General features: G+C 63.9%; 1 protein-coding gene across 10 annotated transcripts in view; it reads left to right on the top strand.

Annotated features, from left to right (window-relative positions):
* The window catches only part of GSE1 (Gse1 coiled-coil protein), a 422,772-nt gene that overhangs the window by 376,982 nt on the left and 24,630 nt on the right, over positions 1-21,160 (top strand). For 6 of the 10 annotated variants that reach the window (XR_009698017.1, XM_061174307.1, XM_061174309.1 and 3 more), the window contains 2 exons: positions 8,109-8,327; positions 19,122-19,321. Coding sequence is in view for 9 of the 10 variants with exons in the window: in XM_061174307.1 (XP_061030290.1) it covers positions 8,109-8,327; positions 19,122-19,321 (419 nt within the window). In the remaining variant the exon portion in view is untranslated. The remainder of the gene's footprint in view (positions 1-8,108; positions 8,328-19,121; positions 19,322-21,160) is intronic. The other 4 variants (XM_061174308.1, XM_061174315.1, XM_061174314.1 and 1 more) reach the window with 1 other exon arrangement.

The raw sequence follows: 21,160 nt of genomic DNA, 5'->3' as shown, positions 1-21,160 counted from the left end.
CAGACGCAGCAGCCGCTTGGAATAATCGCCCTCAAATGTTGCTGCCATCTTGTGCCTGACTTCCATCCTTTGCATCCACCGGAACCTCCGGGACTCCCGAGCGTCTGAGGCCTTGAACCTCAACCCCTAGGCTGTCCTTGGAGGCCTCTGTCAGGAGGCTGCTCCGGGCGCCAACCCCGTGCCCATTGCTGTCCGCAGGCAGCGGAGAACCCCTCGCTCTCCTCTCCACCCAGGAGCCGCCGCCCCGTGAACCAGCTTGGGGGGCCCCAGCCCCACCTACACCTCCCGGTGTTACCTGGCACCCTTGCCCCGAGGGATTCCCGTGTGTGTGCGTCTGTCCTGAACGCTCTTCACCCCAGGACCTGGATTCAGCCTCCAGAGAGTCCCCCCAAGCAGTGTCGCTGACATGGCAGTGCGCAGGCAAGGGGGGACCCCTAAATGTTACCCGGCCCCCACCCTGCACCAACCCCCCCCACTGGCTGCAGCTGGGGGGCGTTGCTGAACCCATCGGCGGTGGCTGCCTGGGGACCCCAGAAGTTAGCTTTGCAAACAGCTCACGCCGTGGTGCTGGCTCTGGGAGGGGTGGGCTCCCGTTCCCATTGACTGGGGTCCTGGCAGACACTTTCTGCAGCTCGTAAGCTCCTGCCTTCCCCGTTCTGTAGTGACTTCATAAACGCTGCTCTCCGACAGGGCTGCGCTGGGGTGGGGGGGATGGCAGCCTTGTCGTAAAATGAGCTGCCTTGTTACTCATTTTACTCCCCAGCCAGGGTCGTCTCTGGACACACAGGCTGGCCTCCCCCCGACCCCCCCCCTCAGTCCTTCCCTCTGGTTCCGGGTCAGGATCCAGGCCATCTGCTACGGCCGTCCCCAAAGCCAAAACGAAATGGCTTTGGCTCGGTCTGCCGGTTACTGGGGCCTTAGCCTTGGGGAGTACGTCCAGTTCTGGGACTCCGGGCAAGAAAAGGCCTCAGTCCCTTTAGAAACCTACAACCTGAGAGGGTGGCCGTCATTGAAAAAGAACATTAAGGCCTAAAGCAGGCCACCCGTGTGCATCCAGGAGCCAGAGGCCTTCCTGACTCTCCCAGGCGCCGCCCCTACCCCCATCCCCAAGAAAAATTGCTTCGTGCGAGTGAGCTCAGAACACGCCGAAGGCAAATATAATAATGAATTTATTATGAAGCCGCTCAGGCTCCCGGGATCACGTGGTGCCCCCCCGCCGCCGCCTGCTGGGGTCTCTGCTCAGGTGACCCCAGCCTTGTTAGGGCTGCAGAAGCATCGCCCCTTTGGTGGGGGGGGGTGGCATGGAGGCCCCGAGCTGGGGGACACTTGTATTTGTTCACAAACATTTCTCTCTGCGGTAATGAAAAATTACCAAGGGGGGTGATTAGAGAATCCAAGTCCAGATTGCGCACGCGGGCCTGAAACTGAGGCCCTGCTGGGCCCGGCCTCGCAGGGTGTAATTACCCGGGGTGGGGGGTGGCTGTCAGGGGAAGGGGGGCGGGTTGGTGCTTGAACCGGGAGCCAGCAGAAAATTCATCTCAGCTATTAGCTTGTAATTACAGAGCATGGAGGGAGCAGGCCTGAGGTCTGGAGCCACGGAAGAGCGGCGTGAAGGCAGCGGTAATTACGGGATCTGCGGGAGGCTGGAGAGAGGCTGAGGCGCGCTGATTAATAACGCCCTCCACCCTCACGCAGAGCGGGGAGCCGCGCCGCGACCATGTTTAATGGAGTGTTAGGGGCCTCCCTCCCCCCTCCCCTTTTAAGTCCAGCTGTTCGGAGCGTTCGGAGTCGATCGGGGTCTGTTCTGAAGCACCGGCGACAAGGTGGTTCTGGAACACGTCTGCCAAGCCGTCAGCCCGGCTCGCCCCTCTGCACTTGGATTTTTCTTCTTCGCCTTTTTCTTTTTTTTGGTTTAAGCTTTGTACTGCTTCTGGCCATGTTAGAAACCTGGCCAGGGAAGAGGAAAGAGTATTGGTTAAGGACACCACACTTTGGTAGAAGGAGCAAGAAGGGTGATGGCCTCCCCGGGCAGTCCTTGCTTCTAAAGACCGTCACCATCCGGGGGAGGAGGGGGCTGGAGATTCGGTGCGTGCTGTTAGCCTGGTGGCTTTTCCTCTCCTGCCCTCAGCTTCGGGCACAGGGCAGGGGCTCTCGGCTCTGGGTGTCTGGCCGTGGCAGCTCTTTTCTCCTGGGGGGTCGAGGGGGCAGGAGGTGGACAGCAGCATGTGATGCAAATGAGGCGGCCAGGAGGCCACCTGAGCTCCCCGTGTGTCAGGGGCTGGTACAACCGGAGAGGGAGCTCTGGCCCTGCCCCCAGGGCCACCCCAGCCCCCGGCCCTCATCCATCATTGGCCTTCGTGCTGTGGAGCCTATTCCCAGCTGTTAGGATAATGAATTTACATGAGCTGATAATGTAGACAAGAACTCAGTCGATGGCCAGGAGCTCAGAAGTTAATAAATACCTCTCTAATGAGGGCGTGGGGGAGGATAGGCACCCCTGCGGGGCTTGTCGAGGGTGCAGGGCTGCCCGAGGCCCCCTCTCCTCTCCACGCACCGCTGGGGCTTCCACGGTCACGGTGGCACCTGCGGCGGGGTATGGGGCCCACCTGCCTGTGCAGGGCTGGGGGCAGAGCAGCCCTGAAGTGACCCCGAGCCTGTGACTGGGGGGCGGGGCACACGGCGGGGGGTATGCTCCCAAAGGCCGTGTCGATCCCCAGCAGGTCCAAGGTGACCCTTTACGGGGTCTCTGGGTCCCCCGAATTTGGCCTTTGTCCTTCCACGTCCTGGGTGCAAGAGGGCCGTCACCCCAGCTGCCGGTGGTCCCTCGGGCCCCCTGCCTCCCCTCCCCTCCCCACCCCTCCCTTCCCGATGCACACATGCTGAGGAGGAATGCTAATTTTAGACTCTCCTAACGAAGCTGCTCATTTGGAATTCTATTTTAAGTGACCTGACATCAGCAGAGCAGCTTTCCTGGCCGGAAGCTGCTCCAGAGACCACGAGTGACACCACGACAGGGATGCTAGCTTTGGGGGAGCCCCAGGAGCCTGGGGGTGCTGTACACGGGGCCTGTGCAGCACATGCCGGGCTTTAAGGAGGGGGGGAGAGCAGGCTCAGAGGGGGGTGGGGTGTCACTGGATGCCAGTAGGAGTGTGACAGTGACATTCAGGTGGCGGCTGGTCCAGGAGGGCCAGAGGGTGGACCTGCCCCCCAGAACCCTGGTCACCAGGGAAAGGCTGGGGCTGTCGGTGAGGGTTCGGGTTCCAGGAGGGGCACCCCAGTTCCCTCGGCTCCCGCATCTGCCCAGCAGGAGGCCCCGGTCTGGGAAAGACCCCATCTCCCTGTTGGTTATTCCAAACTCATGCAGGCAAGTCTGTCTCTTTGTGGGCCCCCTACTTTTAAAAACTTGGTTCACTACAGAAAAACTAGAACATAGAGAAGTAAAAAGGCTAAAAATGAGAAAATTGCTCCTCCTGCTGTCACCTGAAGACCCCCACCTGTGGCCTTAAGGGGCCCATGACATTTTGGGGTCTGCCCTGGGATTTGCCCCATGGCTGCTCCCCGCTTATTCGAGCACCCGTGTACCATCCTGCCCAGCGCTGGCAGCTGGTGGTCACAGCATGTCCGCCTGGGTCACCAGCTGGCCAGCCTGTCACATGGCCACTGGGCAGTGACCTCCACATCTGCTCCCTGGGCCACGGGGACCGGTCACTGGGAGGTGCAGGACCGCTTCGCCTGCCTCACTTCGCCGCTGCCCCTCTCCTCTGTCTGGAGGCAGCGTGCGGTGTGGGCTGTGGGGAGCAGAGCCAGGCCCTCCTGCTGCGGCCCCAGGATGGGTCTGGATCTGGGCCCTGACCAGCTGTATGTACGTGGGACACAGGTGCTGTGTTCAGGTAATCCCAGCCCTGCTGTTGACCATCTGTCGGCCCTTGGGCCCAAGCCTGGAGTCTCCCTTCTGTAAAATGGGCACAGTGACACCTTTCCCTTAGAGATGATAGGATTTAAAGGTGGTGGCCAGTTCTCTAAGGAATGCGGGAAAGGGGAGGGAGGTGGTTAATGGCCTTGGATGGCATCAGAGGGGCCCGATTTGGAGAGACTGGGGGTAAAGAAGGCACAGAGTATTTGCAGGTGGTTGAACTTCCACAGAGGAAGGGAAAGAGAGACTGAGGGTCGTGATCAATAGAGGACGTGGTGGTGGCACTCACTGTAGCAGTTACCTAACACTGCGTAACAAGCTATCCCAAACCTAAACACGTCGGGATCCGGGAGCAGCTTGGCCGGGCGGCTCTGGCCCAGAGTCTGGTGTAAAGGAACTGTTGCTGGGGCTGTGGTCTCATCAGAAGGCTCCCCTGCAGCTGGAGGAGCTGCTGCTGAGTTGGTTCATGCTTCAGTTGGCTGTTGGCTGGAGGCCTCAGTTCCCTGAATGTGGGATTCACTACAGGTACCTAGGGCGTCCTTACAACCTGGCAGCTGACCTCCCCATGGCTCAAGTGATCCAGGAGAGCGCAGGGAGGTGCCAGGGGCCTTTGATGACCTCACCTTGGCAGTTGCCTCGCTTCTGTTGTGTTCTGTTCAGTGGAAGTGAGTTGAGAGGTCTGGCCCACATTGAGAGAAGAGGATTCATCCCTGCCTCTTGAGGGATGAGTGCCAGACTTGGACACATTTCTAAACCACCGTAGTCAAGCGTACCTGAGCTCTGAGTGTGTTGCACCTCTTGGTCTGGCATCACAGTTGGGCCTTGGACTGGTCAGCTGGTGTCACGAGTGGTGAGAATATTGCATCTGGGCCCAGGAAATGGGGTTCGAGTCCTAGATATGCTGTGGAGCTGTGTGGCCTTGGATTGTCTGTGTGGCCTTGGGTCGTCTGTGTGACCGTGACCGATCTTTGAACAGCTCCTGGCCTTGGTATCCCCACCGGTGCTCTGCTGGCCTCTCAGGATTGTCTGAGACCCTGAGGGCAGGCCCAGGGTGGGAGTGAGTGCGGGGTTGGGGGGGTGTCCACTGCTGCTGCGGCCTCTCCCAGGCCCATCACGAGGCTGTCTTGAGAGGTGACCCGACCATCTGTGTGAGCTGATGTCCCGGGGAGGGTCTTCGTTTCCCTGGAGTAGGGAGCCCTGGGATCCCCCGTCACATACCTCGTCTCCGGGCAGCCCCTCGTGGCGACACCTTCCTCCAGGTGTTGGTCAGGACCTCCAGGACCTGTGCGGGCCGTGCCCGGATGGGGTCCCCACAGGGTGGTGCTGCATTGTATACCACCACCCGCCCCCCCCAAGAAAAGAAACCCATCGGTCCACTGAGTGTGGGTGCTGAGGGTGCTTCGGTCCCGAGCAGGACCCAGAGGACTTCTGGACCGCCCAGATCAGGTCCTGTGTGGGGTCACGCCCTCGGGGTCCCCGCAGGCAGCAGGACAGGAGCTCCGGTCCCCCTCTGTCCCGGGGTGTCCTGTGTTCACGCTCACCGGCCAGTGCCACTCACGGATGTGAAGAGCTGGGCTGTGTGACTCCCGGCCTGGACACGGAACGGATGGGGGTGGGGGTGGGCGGCACAGATTTGGCAGGTCGGGTCCCATTTTGCCCAGCCTGACCTGTATGAGCTTAGCCAAGCCCCTCGCCCACCTAAGACCTGGGTTTCTGCCCCGTCTGCTGACCAGTTGCATGATAATAACAGTGACTCCTGGGACGTGCCAGCCCTGCTCTGAAGCTTCTCACGTAATTTACCTCCTTGAACCCTCACGGAATTAACTTCATGAGGCAGACTTTGTCTTTATCCCCCATTTATAGACGAGGAGACTGAGGAGGCCCAGAGAGGCAAAGTAACTTGCCCAACATCACACAGCTGGAGGTCGCAGAGCCGGGATTCAGGCCCCAGCGTATGGCAGCCTAGTCCACGCTAAGCCTGACCTCCAGGCTCCGTGGCCGGCAGCACCTCCTGCCCTCTCTGTCCTCACCCTCCGTGGAGGAGGGGGAGGGGGAGGGGGAGGGGGAGGGGGCCGAGGGGGGGCCTGGGCCGAGCTTCTGGGACATGGCGTCCATCGGGCTCCACGGCCCTCCAGTGGCTGGCTGGGTGCCGGCTTGGCTGAGAAAGGACTCTTGTTAGGAACCTGTGTTTTCTAGTGACCAGCCCGCTGGGGCAGGGACCCTGCGGCCCCCTGGGTTCTCGGGTTTCTCTGGTGGGCTTGCAGTGCCTGTGGGCATGTGGTTCCCACCCTCTCCCCTGTTCTTCCAGAGAGAGGAGGACACGCGGGGTCAGCCTCGGGTTGGTGCCGCCCCGGCCGCTCAGTGGGCCTGCTGCCGTGGGGCCCTGTCGCCCGGCGTGGCGCTGCCCACGTGACCCGCTGGCAGCTGGGAGGCCAGCCTGGGCGCAGGGGCGCTTGTGCGGGTCCTTTATTTCCGAGGTGCGAGCCCCCTCCCGAGAGAACGGTGTTCCCTCGCACTCGCGCCTGCCTCGATACTGCCTTTTATGCGCCCCGCCACCCCATCCCTGCCGTGGCCGTTTATGCGGCTGAGCCCCCAAGATCTCTTTTGCCGCCCGCCCGGCAAGAGGGCGATGGTGGCCGCGGCCCGGCTCTCCGGGACCCTGGGTTCAGGGCGTGTGTCGGGGCCCGTGGCCTCTCCTGGCTAGTTTTGGGGGCAGCAGGGGGGCAGGGCAGGTCTCAGGGGCCCACCCCTGCCTGGCCACCGGTGGGGGTCCCCAGTGCTCACCTGGCTACCCACGGGGACAGGCATGGAAGCAAGTTAGACTCGAGTTGGACTGGATGCAGAGTGCCGCAGAGGTGGGGTGGGCTCGGGGGGCTGCGGAGAGCCCCTGGGGGTGGGGGCCGTGGCCCAGGGGAAGCACACGTTCCTGCCCTGTCATCTTCTGGGACACTCTGTGCTTGTGCCCTCTCACCCCTCCCATGACTCCCCAGGACCCCTCCCCAGCTGACCCCGGGTGTTCCCTGGAGCTGTCCCTCCGAGGGGTCTCCGTCTGGGGCTTCGCAAGTTTGTTTACCTCTCCCTGCTCACAGCCCGTTGCCCATGCCGCCCACGAGGCCGTGCGCCTTGATTTACGCCTCTCGAATGTACCCACGGTGAGGGAGCGGGGATGCGGCAGGTGCCCCTGAGAGGGCAGGAGAAGTTAATGGAAGACTTATTTATGGCACCGCTCACACCCACCCGCGAGGGAACCCGGCCATTATCAGTGGGGCGCGTGGGGCGGGTGAAGGTTGAGCCTCCTCAGGACCTGAAAGGCTGGGGGCTCGTGGGAAGGCATCTGATGTCACTCCTGGCGGGTGGCGGCTCCTTGGCCAGCGTGGCACCTGAACCTGGATCCCCGTGGGAAGGGGGCTTCCCCCGGACAGCAGTTTAGACTTGCGGTCGCGGGTCTTTTAGCATCTAGGTGGGGTTTGCGCTGGGCGAGACCACAGCAGGGTCTGCAGGTGGCTGTGTTCTCTGCCTGCTTCTGTCCTCGGAGGCACCTTCTCAGTGCAGACCCGCTGGGTCCCTGTGGCTTTGGGATTCCAGGGGGGATGGTAGCGGCACAGGAGGGCTCCGGCCAACCCGCCTGGGGCGATCCTGGGTCTGTGCTGCCTGCCAGTACGAGCCTCTTTGCTTTTCTGGAAGGAAAAGGATGTGCTCCATCAGTCCTCCAGAGCGATGTGCTGAAGGCCTGGCAGAAGTGTGTTCGTCTTCGTGATCGTCAGTGGTTCAGCCCTTTCCCTTTCCTCTGGCGTTCTTCTCTTTTTTGCGAGGACACCGGCCCCGCGCCTTGGTCTCCGGCCCCCACGCCCGTGAGGGGATGCTCTCAGATCTTCCGGGCTGTCCTGGAGAGGTTGTCGGCTTGGGCTGGACGAGCCGTTCGGCACCTGCATTCACCGGGGTCCTGGGCACAGCGACTCTTTGCTTACGGAGCCGAGAGGGTGGGGTTGCCCCCTGGACGCCGGGGTCGCGGCCCCGTTCTCTGCGCAGCGCTGGCTCTGTTCCGTCTCTCCTGTCCTGCCGGGGCCGCCGGCTCTGCTCCCTTTCCCCGCATGCCGCCCGCTGGCACCGGACCCCCCGGGCCGCGCGGTCCCCGCTCTGGTGCCGGGCCCTCCTGCTCTCTGGGTGACTTCTGGTTCTTCTTTTCCTGTTTCAGGCATGAGCCATGAGCCCAAGTCCCCTTCACTAGGGATGCTTTCCACCGCGACCAGGACCACCGCCACCGTCAACCCCCTCACCCCCTCGCCGCTCAATGGCGCCCTGGTGCCCAGCGGCAGCCCCGCCACCAGCAGCGCGCTGTCGGCCCAGGCCGCGCCGTCCTCCAGCTTTGCTGCCGCGCTGCGCAAGCTCGCCAAACAGGCGGAGGAGCCCAGAGGTAAGAGGCGCGCCCGCCGGGCGGCTCCACGAGGCGGGAGAGAGAGCGGCCCCTTCCTTCCTGCCCAGGCCTCGCGGCTCCTGCGCTCGGGGGGGAAGCAGCTGGTCCCACGAGCCGCCGCTCCGCAAGTTCACGGGGCTCCGGGGGCGGGGCCGCTCCCGCCCACGTGCTTGCACGCACGCCCGCGTCTATTGCTGGTTTTTCTCGAGCTGCTTCGTCCTGGCGGGGACCGCGCTGTCTGAGCCCCGCCCGTCCGGTGAGCCCACCGGCCCCAGCAGCTCTGCTTGGCGCCTGCTTCCCGCGCTTTCTGCTACTCTGTCCTCCTTTGGCTGTAGGACCACCGAGGGGGCGTCTGGCAGCTGTGGCTTCGGAGGGTGGATGTGCTGGGCCCCAATGCATCCCTCAGGAGCCCCCAGCCTGCCCCGGGGGCCTCTCCCCAGGTGGCATGTTTCCCAGGAGACCGGGAGCTCCGGGCCTTGATACCCCCTCCAGACGTGGCAGGGAGCACGGTCTCTGGAAACCCTCTTTATCCCAAGTGCCCCAAAGTGGGGGCACCGCTTAACCCCTCCAAGGCAGGGGTCTTGTGGTGGCATGGACAGGTGTCCCCCAGAGGTCCGGAGCCCTGGCTCCTGGTGTCACTTGGGCAGTGACGTGCTCTGTGACTTTGGGCAAACGCTGACCCTCTCTGAGCTTCAGCCTTCCTGTTTGTACCACAAGGCTCACTACAGCTCTGGCTTCGGGCACTTCTAGGGCTGACCGTCGGCCTGTGTTAGTCCAAGGGCTGCTGGCTTGATGAGTGGGGCTGGCGGGCAGTTTGCAGGGAGGCCTGGGCCCTTGCGGGTTCTGGTGCAGGCCTCTCAGACACCCTCCGGACTCACTGCTTGGAGGCAGGGGGTCGGCCTCCCGGGCAGAGGAAGCGGAGACCCTGGGTGCCTCTGCCGGCCATCTGCCTTGCCCCGAATGTCCAGGGCTTGGCGTCCTGGGTTCCAGGCCCTCTGGGGCACCCAAAGAACACGTGTGCGGGAACTCTGTCTTTGTAGACTCTGGGGTCTCTAGCTCAGCAGAGCGTACATTTGCCCTGACTGGGGTGGCTGGGGGTCTGCTGATTTCTGAATCTCACTTGTCTCCACACCCTTGCTGATTACATGGTTGTTGGACGGAGGAGGACTGTGAGGGGAGTAGACTAGAATTGACGGGCAGCGTGGATCTGGCCCAGGAGCGAAGGCCTCCGGGGCCTGGTTTCTGCATTGCTAGGGATCGCCCTCACCGCTGGTGTCCACCTGCCCTGGGTTGTTCTGTGCACCCAGACAGACCTTCCCAGTCCCTGCACGCATGCCCCTCCTTGCCCTCCATGCCCACCACGGGACTCCTTGGCCAGTCCGGCTGCAGGAGCCCCGCCGCTGTCGGGAGGCCCTGCTGTTCGGGGCCACCGCACACCACGCGGCCAGAGAGCAGAGATATGGTGAGCTCCGTGCCGGCAAGGTCCCCAGAACAGACATCCTGGGCTGGCTGCGAGCACCCCGGGAGGAGAGTGCACAGCGGCACCCTGGGCTGGGGTCGAGACTTGCGGGTCTCTTCAGAGTCAGCGCGAAGCCCCCAGGGCAGAACTTGCTCCCTGCTTTGGTGTCTTCCTTCCCGGCATTCCAGGAGGCGGAGAAACAGGGCTGGCGCAGCTTTCAAAGACAACTGTCAGCACGTGGGAGACACCGGGGCCATCTGGCTGAGTCACCCCCGAGTGTCAGGGCTTCAGCCAACAGCTGTGTCCACTCCCGGGCAGCTGGGCTCATCCTGGGGTGACACCCCCCATCTGTGGAGAATGTGGCAGTGAAAGGGCACGTTTCCCTCCTTGCCGAATGGGCGGTGGGGAGGTCTGCAGGCGTGGCTCACGCGAGAGCCTGCCTTGATGGCCTTCGTCTCCTCTCTGCCGCCCCAGGCTGGCCGCAGCGTCCGGCTCGAATGACGGGCCGGTGGACAGCCCGCGTGCCAGAGACTGCCGGGCCTCGCTGGCCGGGAGCAGCGTGTGCTGTTGCAGAGCGGACCCTGCTCCCCGCAGGCTGCGGTCTGCGTGTTGCGCGTGATGCCCGGGAACTTTGTGACGAAGGATCAGGAGAGGGAGGAGAGGGGCGAGCCACGCTGGCCTGAGCTTGTGCTGTCCTTGGAGCGTGTTGTCCGCCGCTGGTTGACCCGAGGTTATTCCCATCGTTCTGATGAGAAAGCCGAGGTTGGGGGAGGGGGGGCACTCAGTATTTGGACCCTGCGCTGCCCTGATGCTCGAGTTGCCGTGTGTGTGTCCTGGGGACTTGTGACCTCATTTCTGGCTCTGGGGGCCCCAGGCAAAGTCTGGAGTTTAAAGCAGCAGTGATGAGCTTCATTGGCAGTGCACCAGAAGTGAGCTCAGTTACTCTCTGGAGCATCCTCTGGGCCACATCCCGTGCCTGGTCCCCATTTTTCTCACGGAGTTGCCCCAGCTCTGATGGGCTGTTTCCCATCTGTAGAGTTGGCTGGCAGCCCAGAGGCGTCGGCCCATTGTACAGGTGGGGAAGCTGAGGCTCAGAGAGGTCAAGTCATGAGCGTGAGGTCACACAGCTGGTGAGGACACGCCCTGTGCCCCTCACTGCTGCTCCTTCAGCCTTTCCAAGTGGATGTGGAGAGCCGGACTTAGGACGGCAAGACTGAGTGCATGGTCCTGGCTGGGGAGGGGCACCCCCCTTCCCACTCCCCACCCCCCAGCACCCACCACAGTGGTGCAGGGAGCACTCGGGGAGGGTCTGTGCTCCCCACAGAGCGGGGGACAGAGTGGAGATGTGGGCTGTCAGCTTCTGGAAGCCTGGGGGCTGTAGGGGCACGGCGGGAAGAGCCAGCAGCCCCCAGCTCCCCTGCCTGCCTCTCCACTGGGGATCAGAGAGCCCAAGGGGGACGTTTGCTGGGCTTGGTGATGGCGGTGGCGGTGGCGGTGGTGGTGGTGGTGGGGGGCTTGATTTTTTTTCCTTGTTAACTTCTTAAGGTATAATTCACGTCCCGGAAAATTCATCTTTTAAACGACACAATTCAGTGGGTTTTCGTGCATTCAGAGTTCTGCGACCATCACTCTTTTTTTTTTTTTTTAAGTGATGATTCATTCATTCATTCATTCATTCATTCATTCATTTATGGCTGTGTTGGGTCTTCGTTTCTGTGGGAGGGCTTTCTCTAGTTACAGCAAGTGGGGGCCACTCTTCATCGCGGTGCGCGGGCCTCTCACTATTGCGGCCTCTCTTGTTGCGGAGCACAGGCTCCAGACGCGCAGGCTCAGTAGTTGTGGCTCACGGGCCCAGTTGCTCCGCGGCATGTGGGATCTTCCCAGACCAGGGCTCGAACCCGTGTCCCCTGCATTGGCAGGCAGACTCTCAACCACTGCGCCACCAGGGAAGCCCGACCATCACTCTTAATTCCAGCCTATTTTGTCACCCCTAAAAGAAACTCTGTCCCCACGCCCTCCCCCGGCCCTGGCAGCCAGGATCTGCTGTCTGGACGTGTCACCTGTGGGTGCACGCAGCCCCACGGCTGGCTCCCTCTCTCAGACCGGTGTTTGCAGGGCTGTCCACGCATGGCACACTTCTCGTGGCTGGTTGGCACCACACACCTGTCAGCAGGTGTGTGAGGAGGTGGGCCCAGCAAGGGCTCTCCGCTCCTGCGTCGCGGCAGTGACCATTCATTGAGCACGTGCTGCAAACAGGGCGGTCTCCCGCTGCGTTCCCCGCACAGCCCTGGCCTGTGTTCTCTGTCCGTCTTGCTGGTGGGCAAAGCCGAGAGCTTCGGGCTCGCTGGTGTCCCGAGCCATAGGCAGCAGAGGGGACACTGGAAACTCCATGGCCTCCTACCCCGCCCTGGCACCCGTGTCCACCTTCCCAGAGAAAGGGAGCCACCGCTTCTGCTGCAGCTGTCCCTCCATGAGAGTGAGGCCCCCGTCTCTTCGGGGTGACCCGGGGCGACAGGCCCCACAGCCCCGGAGGTGCCAGCATCTCGGCATCTGGGGGCTGAGGTGACCCAGGACCCCATGGCTGACCCCAGAGAGCCCTGTCCCCGAGGGCAGAGGTCCCAGGTGGAGCCAGCGCTGCATCTCCTCCTGCACAGGGAGGTGGTGGGAGAGGTGGGCCCGATGGCAGAGCCAAGACAGCCGAGGCTGCAGCCCTCCCCGCCCCCGCAGGCACCTCCCGCTGCCGGGCCTGTGCTGGTCAGCCGCGGGCCTCCCGGGTGCTGGCCGCAGCCCTGGGCACCTCCGACTGCCCCGTGACCCTCTCCTCCGCCCCCGACGCCCCCCACGCTGCGGAAGCGTCTTACCCCGAGCCGTGGCCCAGCAGCAGCTCTCCCCTCTGCTTCCCCGGCTGATGTCTTTCCTCACGTCGTGTCTCCAGGCTGCAGTTTAAAAATTCAGTTCAGAGCAAGTAATCCACGTGACCGTCATTTGCTCTGCCCGCAGAGAGAGGATGCGAGGAGGAGACATTGGCCCTCGGTGGGGTTTTATCTTTCGCGAGGCTTCTTTGCAGCCACACGGCCCTGCTCCGTCCCCGTCGGCCAGCGGGGGGCCGGGTGTCTTCCCCTGGGGGACTCGAAGGGACTGCCTGTCCGGGGAGGGGGAGGGCCCAGATCTGCCTGGCCCTGTAACCCACTCCGACGTGGGCGCCCAGCAGGGTGGGTGCGGACGCCGGCAGATTCTGGTTCACGTGCTTGCTGTGTGGCCTGGGCACGGTGCTCTACCTCTCTGAGCTGCCGTGTGTCCTCAGCATGAGGGTAACGTCTAGGGACTTCCCTGGCTGTCCAGTGGGTAGGGCTCGGTGCTTCCATTGCAGGGGGCGTGGGTCCGATCCCTGGTCTGGGAACTAAGATCCCGCGTGCCTCACGGCGCAGCCAAAAATAAAAAAGTAGAAAAACAGAAGAGGCTGAGGATAACGTCTCTACTCCGTAGATTTTGACGATGTAGGAAGAACACTCTAGCTCCGGGTGCGGCGCCGCGTGCAGCAGATGAGATCCACCCACGCCATCACCACAACCCCTGCCATCCCCACCTTCCCCCACCCCTGCAGTGCAGCCAGGGCTTGAGGGGCCGGGAAGGGAAGGCGAGTGCTTCCATGGTGAGGGCTGGGCTGAGTGCTGCGCATGTGTCTCGAGGCCCAGACTGACCCCGTATGGGGAGAGAGCCCGTCCTGTCCGGGCCGGAGGAGTTGGCCACGGCTGCTCCCAAATGTCCTGACAGCGTGGGTGCGTCCAGGCCCAGGGCAGCCGCTCCCTGTCACCTCAACCCTCGTCTTGGCTCTTCGGAGAAAGCGGGTCCCAGGCCGTGACCAGGCCCACACAGCACGTTCTGGAAGGAGCCTCGGGCTGCAGGTTTGGCCCTGACCCCCACGTTGGTCCTGGTTGTACCCGTGGGACCCTTTGGCAGTGACAGGCCGGGGCCCCCTTGAATGAGGCGTCCCGCAGCAGTGCCCTTGGCGTCTATCTTCGGCCCCTTTGCCGGCAGGGCTGGGCGGGGCGGAAGGAGCAGGGTGGGCTCCAAAGCCACGCGGCCTGTTCAAATCCCACGTGTCTGTCCCCCCCAGCGGGTTGGGGGGGGGGCACTGAGCGGCCTCACGGAGCTGGTCTCCCGAGGGCACGAGCACCGTTTTCGCCGCCTGCAAGAGAAGTGACTGGCGGACCCTGGCTTTATTTGGACCAGACTCAAGCAGGCTGGCAAGGGCAGCGGGGCCCAGGTCCCCGAGCACAGCTGGGAGGGAGCGCGCCTTTCTCCAGGCGTTTGCTGGCTGCCGGCCTCATCTTGTCGCTGGCTTTGCAGGCAGGTCTGGTTTCCCTGGAGCCCCTGGAGGAGCCTCGGGAGCATCCCTCCCTCTGTTGGGGTTGGAGGTGGGACTCTGTCCCCCAGTGGTGCCTCACTCAGCCGGCCTGAGCCAGGAGGGAGGGGCGGCGCCCCTGTTCTGCCACCTGAAGTCTGCCTCTTTCAGAGAACACAGCAAAACGAGTGAGGGGACACGCGTGTGCGTCAGTCGTGTGGCGGCGGGGCTGGGTTTCCCGGCGTGTCTGCAGCCCCATCTGTCTCGCGGCGCAGGTGTGAGCGTGCAGAGGTGTCCTCGGTGCCTTGCCCTTCTCCTCTGTGCGCTGGGCTGGGGATTCAGAGGCGAGCGGGGCCCAGAGAGGGGGGCTTGTGCCTGCCCTGGTGGGGGATGCCCGGCCCTGAGACATTGGGACAAGAGGCCTCCCCAGGCCGTGTCAGTGCAACAGCGACTTTCCCTGTCCCCTCCCTGAAGCCCCCTCCGCCTTCTCGCCCCCAGTTCCTCTCCTCTCCCTTGATGCGCCCCCTCCCGGCCCCTCATGCCACCCAACACAGCGGAAGCCCACCACCCTCCCAGCCCCAGTCCTGCTCATCACCGCATCATCGGCCCCTGGAGATGCGTCTTGTAAGAAAGACCACACCTTGCCTTTGCTGGCTGGGGTTTAGTGACCGTCCTGTGACGCTACGTTGGGGGCAGATGTGCCCCGCCCGCTGGTGGCATGAGGTGGGGTGAGGGCTCCTGGGGGAGGGCATTGGGTGGACGGGCCTCCGACTGTTCCCGCACCATGGAGGAGCTGGCAGGCAGGCCGGGAGGGCCTCTTCCAGGAAGGGAAGCGGGCAGAGGGCAGCCCTGCGGCTCTTTTTCAGGGGGTTCTCCCCGAACCCACAGCTGGGTGGAGCCACTGCCCTCCGCCTGGCTGAGGGCAGCCCTGCCTGTGCCGTGTCCCCGGCTGTCCCCGCTGCGCCCGGCCGGCGGGGAGTCCAGAGGGTCCCCCCCTCATTCCCTGCCTCTACGTGCTTATGGTGGGCATCCACACGCGCTCGTGGCTGGCGGGTCCCTGCCTGCACAGGGTGAAAGTCTGGGCGAGGCTCAGCCGGAGGGGGACCCCTGCCCGGGCTGGCCCTGTGGTGCTGCGGCTCCGGCCATGGGAGGGGGCGTCTTGGGAAGGCGTCCCAGGGGTCCTCCTTTAGGGAGCACATCAGGTGACCGCCGTCCCTCCCCGGGTGAGGCGGCCTGACTCAGTGCAGGCTTGTGCCCGGGAGAGGGAGGGCTGTGCGGCGGGACTGAGCTCACACTCTGCAGTGTGCCAGGCAGGGGTGGTCCCGGCACAGAAGCCCTTGTTCAGGGCACCCAGCTGGTGCTTAAGGTCATTCGGGGGTGGTGTCTCAGGAGCTGATGTGCTGCACTTGTGCTTCCAGGCCTCGCTCCCTCTCCCCTCACAGCGACTTTGGTGTCTCAGCTGTTAATTACAAGGGCTCAGGGGGCCTCGGGCGCTATCCGCGAGGTCAGATGACAGAGGTGACGCGGACCGCTGTGCGCTGTCACCCCCCTCCGCACCCGCACGCGGCTCGCTGCCGCCTGCCGCGTACCGCCGGTTCATGACAGCTTGCGCCGCCCTGAGCACGGGGTCGGGGGCGATTGCGCTAATTGGCGGCTGCGTGGTCAGGCATCGATCTGGCTGCCAAGCGAGGCGTCCGGCCCGCCCCTGAGGGACGAGGCTGCTAATTGCCCGTGGCCTCCGGGCGGGCAGGGGCACCTGGCCCGCAGGCTCCGTCTCTCGCCCTCCCCTCCTGCTTCCTCACTCGCTGCTCAGCGCTTAGAAATGATGCTGGTCCACGGAGACCTGCTAATGGCGTGGGGCGGGGGCCCGGAGGCCGGAGGGGGGTGGTCTGAGAGGTGGGAGGGGACGGGGGAGCAGCGGGGTCGGGAGCCAGGTGGCCCTGAGTCTCTGTGCGCAGGTGGCGTGGCCACTGGGCCCTCCTGGCTGTGAGGCCTCAGGGGCTGGCACAGGATGGGGCTCTGAAGTGTCTGCTCCAGCTCCCCTCCGTCTGCCCAGCCCCTCGAGGAACAGAGCCCACCTGGCCTTGACCCCACGTGGCCTTGACCGCACCGTTTTCTCCAGGCAGTGTGGCCTCTCCCTTGACTGGTGGGGGCCCTCGGTGTGTTTGTTTTCTTTCTTTTTCGGCTCCCTCTACCCCCAGGCGGAGTTTACACAGGGCAGCCTGGGGTGCAGGCCGGGTGCACGGTAGGTCCTCCTGCTTGGTGGCCGAGAGCTCTGGTGGCTTTCCACCCACTCCCCGCTGTGTCCTTCCGGCTGCTGGTGGATGTGGCGGGAGTTTCCCGTAGGGGCCGCCAGCCTGCGTCTTTGGTGGACGGCAGCCTGCTTTGCTGGGGCCCCAGGAGCGGGGTTGCCGGGCCAGGGTGTGGGCAGTGGTGGGGAGATAGATGCTCCCAGTTTCCCCAAGTTGCACAAACCCGGTGAGCGCTCAGGGTGCAGGGGTTCCCTCCGTCGGCCGGTCATGGTGGCCGGCTCCACGCCCCAGGGCTGGCCAGGTCAGCCCGCCGCCCGCCTCCTGCTTCTCCCTTGAAGCTGGCTTCCCGGGTGGGCCCCGCCAACCTGGCAGACACAGCTTGTTTCAAAACTTTGGCGGCTGTCCCACTGGGAAAGGAAGGCCGCCGACGTTGTCACCTGTCGGCTGTCCCCAGGCGGGCGGTAATGACAGCTGACCGAGGCTGGAGCTTGCCCCACGGCTGGGATCCTGACCCGGTACTGGGTCTCAGTGGTTGGCCCGGCCGACTTGGGGTTGCAGAATTGTGTGGGCCGTGGTTGGCGGATCTGTTTGGGGAATCGGGGGTCACACATCAGGGGCAGCAGCCTTCAGGCGACTCCTCACTGCCCACTGGCAGGCACTGACGGGTGAGGGCTGCAGGTGAAGGGGGCGCCTGGCCTCAGCGTTGTTCTTGGGGTTGCCGAGCGGCTCGGCTGGGGGCAGGTCTGGCTGGCCTGGATGTCTCCCCGTGGGGCTGCCCCGTACAGCTGTTCAAGCTGTGCCCAAGCCTAGGGAAGCACGGTGAAGCGGCCTGGACCGGCAGCACACTGCTCAGGGCGAAGCTCTGTCCCAGCGTCCGCGGGGCCTCGGCAGCCGACCGCTCTGCCTCCTGGTCACTGCTGAGCCCGCGCCTCGATGGTCGGGGCCTCTGGGGCAGAGGGAGGGGTGACTGTCTCCCAGCACCCTGAGCTGTAGGCTGCCCTGCCTCCCCTTCAAGGAAAGGTTTGATTTGGTAGCAGGAGCGTGCCCACTTGAGATGGTTTGGAGAAAAGACGAGGGTCTTGGCCCCTGGGACCCAGGCAGGTTCTGAACAAAATCCAGGGAGGATGGGTGCTGCTTGCGGAGGCGGGGGTCTGTGCTGGCCCCAGCTTCCTCCCCCGCCCCAGGTGCCCCAAGTGGGGCTCCCGCAGGCAGAGGCTGCCTGGTTGAGCCCGTCAGAGGGGAGCTTTGCAAGATGGCGCGTCTCCAGGCTGCTGCTTGGGGCTGTCGGCAGCAGCCTCCTCGGCCAGGTCCACCTCGGCTGGCCGCCCGAGCTCACGCCACCCCCGCGACCATGGGCGGGAGCGGTGCCTGGCACGAGCTGAAGCTCTGCTGTGTAGTAAAATCTGGGGGTCCCCTGTGTGGCCTGCCCCAGATTCAGGGCCCTGGGTGCTCTCCGTGGCTCTCAGGTGCGGCGGGGTCTGTGTCGGGGGCCTGTGTGCCATGGGGCCTCTGTGGGGCGGCATGTGAGGGGTCTCCTCTGTCCCCAGACTGCAGCCCAGAACAGTGCGGGGTGTGGATGTGCACACGACCGAACCTCATTGGGCCTGGGCGTGACTCCCGGGGACACCAGGACCAGGCCCTGCCGGCAGCTCCAGCCCTCAGGGGCTACTCTGCCGCCCGCCTGCCGGGATATCCCACGGCGGGGTGACGTTGGGGCGAGCCCGGTGCCGGTGGGCGAGGGGACGCGCCGTCACCCCTCGCTCACAGGCGGCCCCGCGCCTTGCGGGAGGAGCAGCTGCGGGCCAACCTGGCTGCAAATGGGCGCCTTCCCCCTTAGGACCCAAAGTGACTTCCTCCCAGCCCCCCAGGCCCCGCCCTCTCCTCCCACCCCACGCACCACCATGACCCTGTGCCCCTGCCAGGAGCTAAACCAACCCCATCCTCCTGACCCCCCGCGGGCCTGCAGCCCTCCACGCCGCCCACCTCGGGGGGCAGCATGTGGGGGTGATGCTGAGGGTGGGGCTTCTTTTGGAGGTGGTGGAAATCAGATAACGGTGATGTTTCCACAGCGCTGTGAACGTGCTGAAAACCACCAACCTGTGTGCTTTCAGCGCCGGATCGTAGCTCAGTTCTTAAAGCTTAAAATGAACGCAGTCGATATTTTGAAAATACAAGCCTTCCTCAGCCACGCCCTCGCCTCTTCCGCACCCTGCCAGGCCCTGCCAGGCCCGTCCAGCAGCTAGGACGCCCACCCTCAAGCACACAGGGGGCTCGCGGGGAGAACTTCGGGCCTTTCTGTGCGCCTCGGGGGGTCTCGTGCCCACCCCCTGGCTCATACCCTCACATCAGCTACTGCCTCTTGTGGGGCAGGTTCAGCAGGCCCCTCACTCACCCTGCACCCCAGCGGCCCACATCAGCCCGAGTGACCCGGGGTGTCGCGCACGGCCCCCAGCTGCCGTGGGTGTAACTCGTTGAGCCACACTTGCTCTCCTGAGGCTGTGTCTCCGTCCATGTCTGGGGCGGTGGCCCTGCCTGCGCCCCCGGCTCTTTCCCGCGCTCAGGGGGAGTCTTGGGGGGAGCAGCACCGGGCACGGGAGGCCCTGTCCGTGGGCGGGGGTGGGGAGTTACCGCCCGGATCCCAGGCTGGGGCGGGGCGTCTGCAGGAGCCCGCATGCCCCTGCCCGGCTGCTGGGGGCCGGGGGGGCACCCGCTCAGGCTGCTGTGTCCTTCTCCCGCAGGGTCTTCACTGAGCAGTGAGTCGTCCCCCGTCTCCTCTCCGGCCACCAACCACAGCTCTCCGGCCAGCACGCCCAAGCGCGTGCCCATGGGCCCCATCATCGTCCCCCCCGGGGGCCACAGCGTCCCTAGCACGCCCCCCGTGGTGACCATCGCCCCCACCAAGACCGTCAATGGCGTGTGGAGGAGCGAGAGCCGGCAGGTGAGTGTGGGGAGGGGGGCTTGGGGTGGAGGCCGGGTGCGCCACAGGTGCTGGGAAGGTGGCCTCCCGCGGAGCAGGACTGGGTTTCGGGGTTGAAATCCCCTGCCCCAGCTCACTCCCCTGAGCCTGTCTTTTTCTCTGCAAAATGGTATAACTACAGCACCTACCTGGAGGGTCTGTGTGATTTAAGAAGATTCACGGGCGTTAGTGGTCTTGGGCTGCCACAACGAGCATCACAGAGCATCACAGATGGGGGCTTATTTAAGACAGGTTTATTCTAGAGGCTGGAGGCCCATGTTGCCGGTGCGGACAGGGTCAGTTTCTCCTGAGGCCTCTCTCCTTGGTGTGTAGGCGGCCGTCTTCTCCCTGTCTCTTCCCATGCTCTTCCTTCTGTGTGTGTCTGTGTCTTAATCTTCTCTTCTTATAAGGACACCAGTCCTATTGGATCAGGGCCCACCCTAGTGACCTCGTGTTACGTTAATTACCTGTTCAAAGATCTTGTCTTCAAATATGGTCACTTTCCAAGGTCCTGGGGGTTGGGTCTCCAACATAGAAATCTTGCGGGGGACAAAGTGCTTAAAATGGTGTTTGCACATCATAAGCACCTGATAGACAATAGCTGTTATGATTATTATCTATTGCACAAACAAGGAACCGAAATACCAGCGAAAATAGCGAAAATACCAGCCCATATTTTCACAGGTCAGTTTTCCTATTTCCATCTTAACTTTTGAAGCCCGCCTGCCCCAGGAGGCCCTTTCCCGCACCTGGGGGGGGGGTGGGTCCCTGGTGTGACATGGCCATGCAGAAGGAGCTGGTGGCCTTGGGAGCTGCCCCTGCACCTGCCTACCTCCACCACCCACCCCCAGCCTGGAGGGGCCCTACCTAATTAAGAACCCTGTCTCTGTGCTTCTCTCCTGGATTTTTCTGGAGTTCCCAGAGGGATAGCACCACTTGGAAATACTAATTAAACCACAAAGAAAGTGGGGGAGGAGGGAGGAGGGGGGAGGGGGGAACTCTCCCCTCGCCCCCCCTTGCAGCTCTCTGCCCTGCTGGGGTGGGATGGGGGGATGGGCACCAGGGCCCCAGCTGGACATCACTCAGGGTCTGTCTTTTCTCTGCCCTGGAGGTGGGGGGAGCCAGCCTCCGTCCACAGAGGGGGCCCACCCTCAGGCAGGCCCTGACCAGGGAGCCCAGTGGGGACCCCCTGAAATCCTGGAGATAGGTCAGGTGGCCGTAGCTTGGTCCCCACATCCGAGGTGATGGACACTGCTGGGTCATCACCTGGCCAAGGCCCCCGTACCCGCCTAGAAGCTGCTGTCTTGGCTTTGTTCGCTCTACCTCGAGTGCAGTTTGGAGGCAGGAGAGCCAGGGCAGGGCCTGGTGAGCAGGTCCCGGCCAGAGGGGTTTGGAGAGGCCCAAGACGCCGCAGTCCTGGTTTGAGGGAGGACAAGGGGTCTTCACCAGCATCTCCTGCCTCCAGAGGGGCCCGTTGCCACCTGGCGACCAGCCTGGACCTCAGGGCCCTAACCACCTGTGTCTCCCCTAACTCCCGGGGGCCCAGATGGTTTCTGATCCTGTTGCCACGTCCCTGGTTTGGCCCTGGCTGGTGACGGCCACCCACGGCCCGGATCTTCCCCTTTGGTCCTGCCCTCTGTGCCCAGCAGCTGCCCATCCAGACCCAGGAGCCTCCTAAACGACCCCCTCCTGGACACTCAGGTGCCTTGGCCCTGGGCCCCTTCCCCCCAAGCTCAGCCCTCCTCCGGGGGGGGGGGGGGTCCTCACTGCCTCAGAAACACCGAGTAACCCCTAGAGAAAGGGCTGCGGTGGCTCTCTCCA

This window comes from Eubalaena glacialis, chromosome 18 (genome assembly GCF_028564815.1).
Source record: "Eubalaena glacialis isolate mEubGla1 chromosome 18, mEubGla1.1.hap2.+ XY, whole genome shotgun sequence".
Taxonomy (NCBI): domain Eukaryota; kingdom Metazoa; phylum Chordata; class Mammalia; order Artiodactyla; family Balaenidae; genus Eubalaena; species Eubalaena glacialis.
The sequence above is the reverse complement of the archived record's forward strand: the minus strand, read 5'-3'. Positions and strand labels throughout refer to the sequence as shown.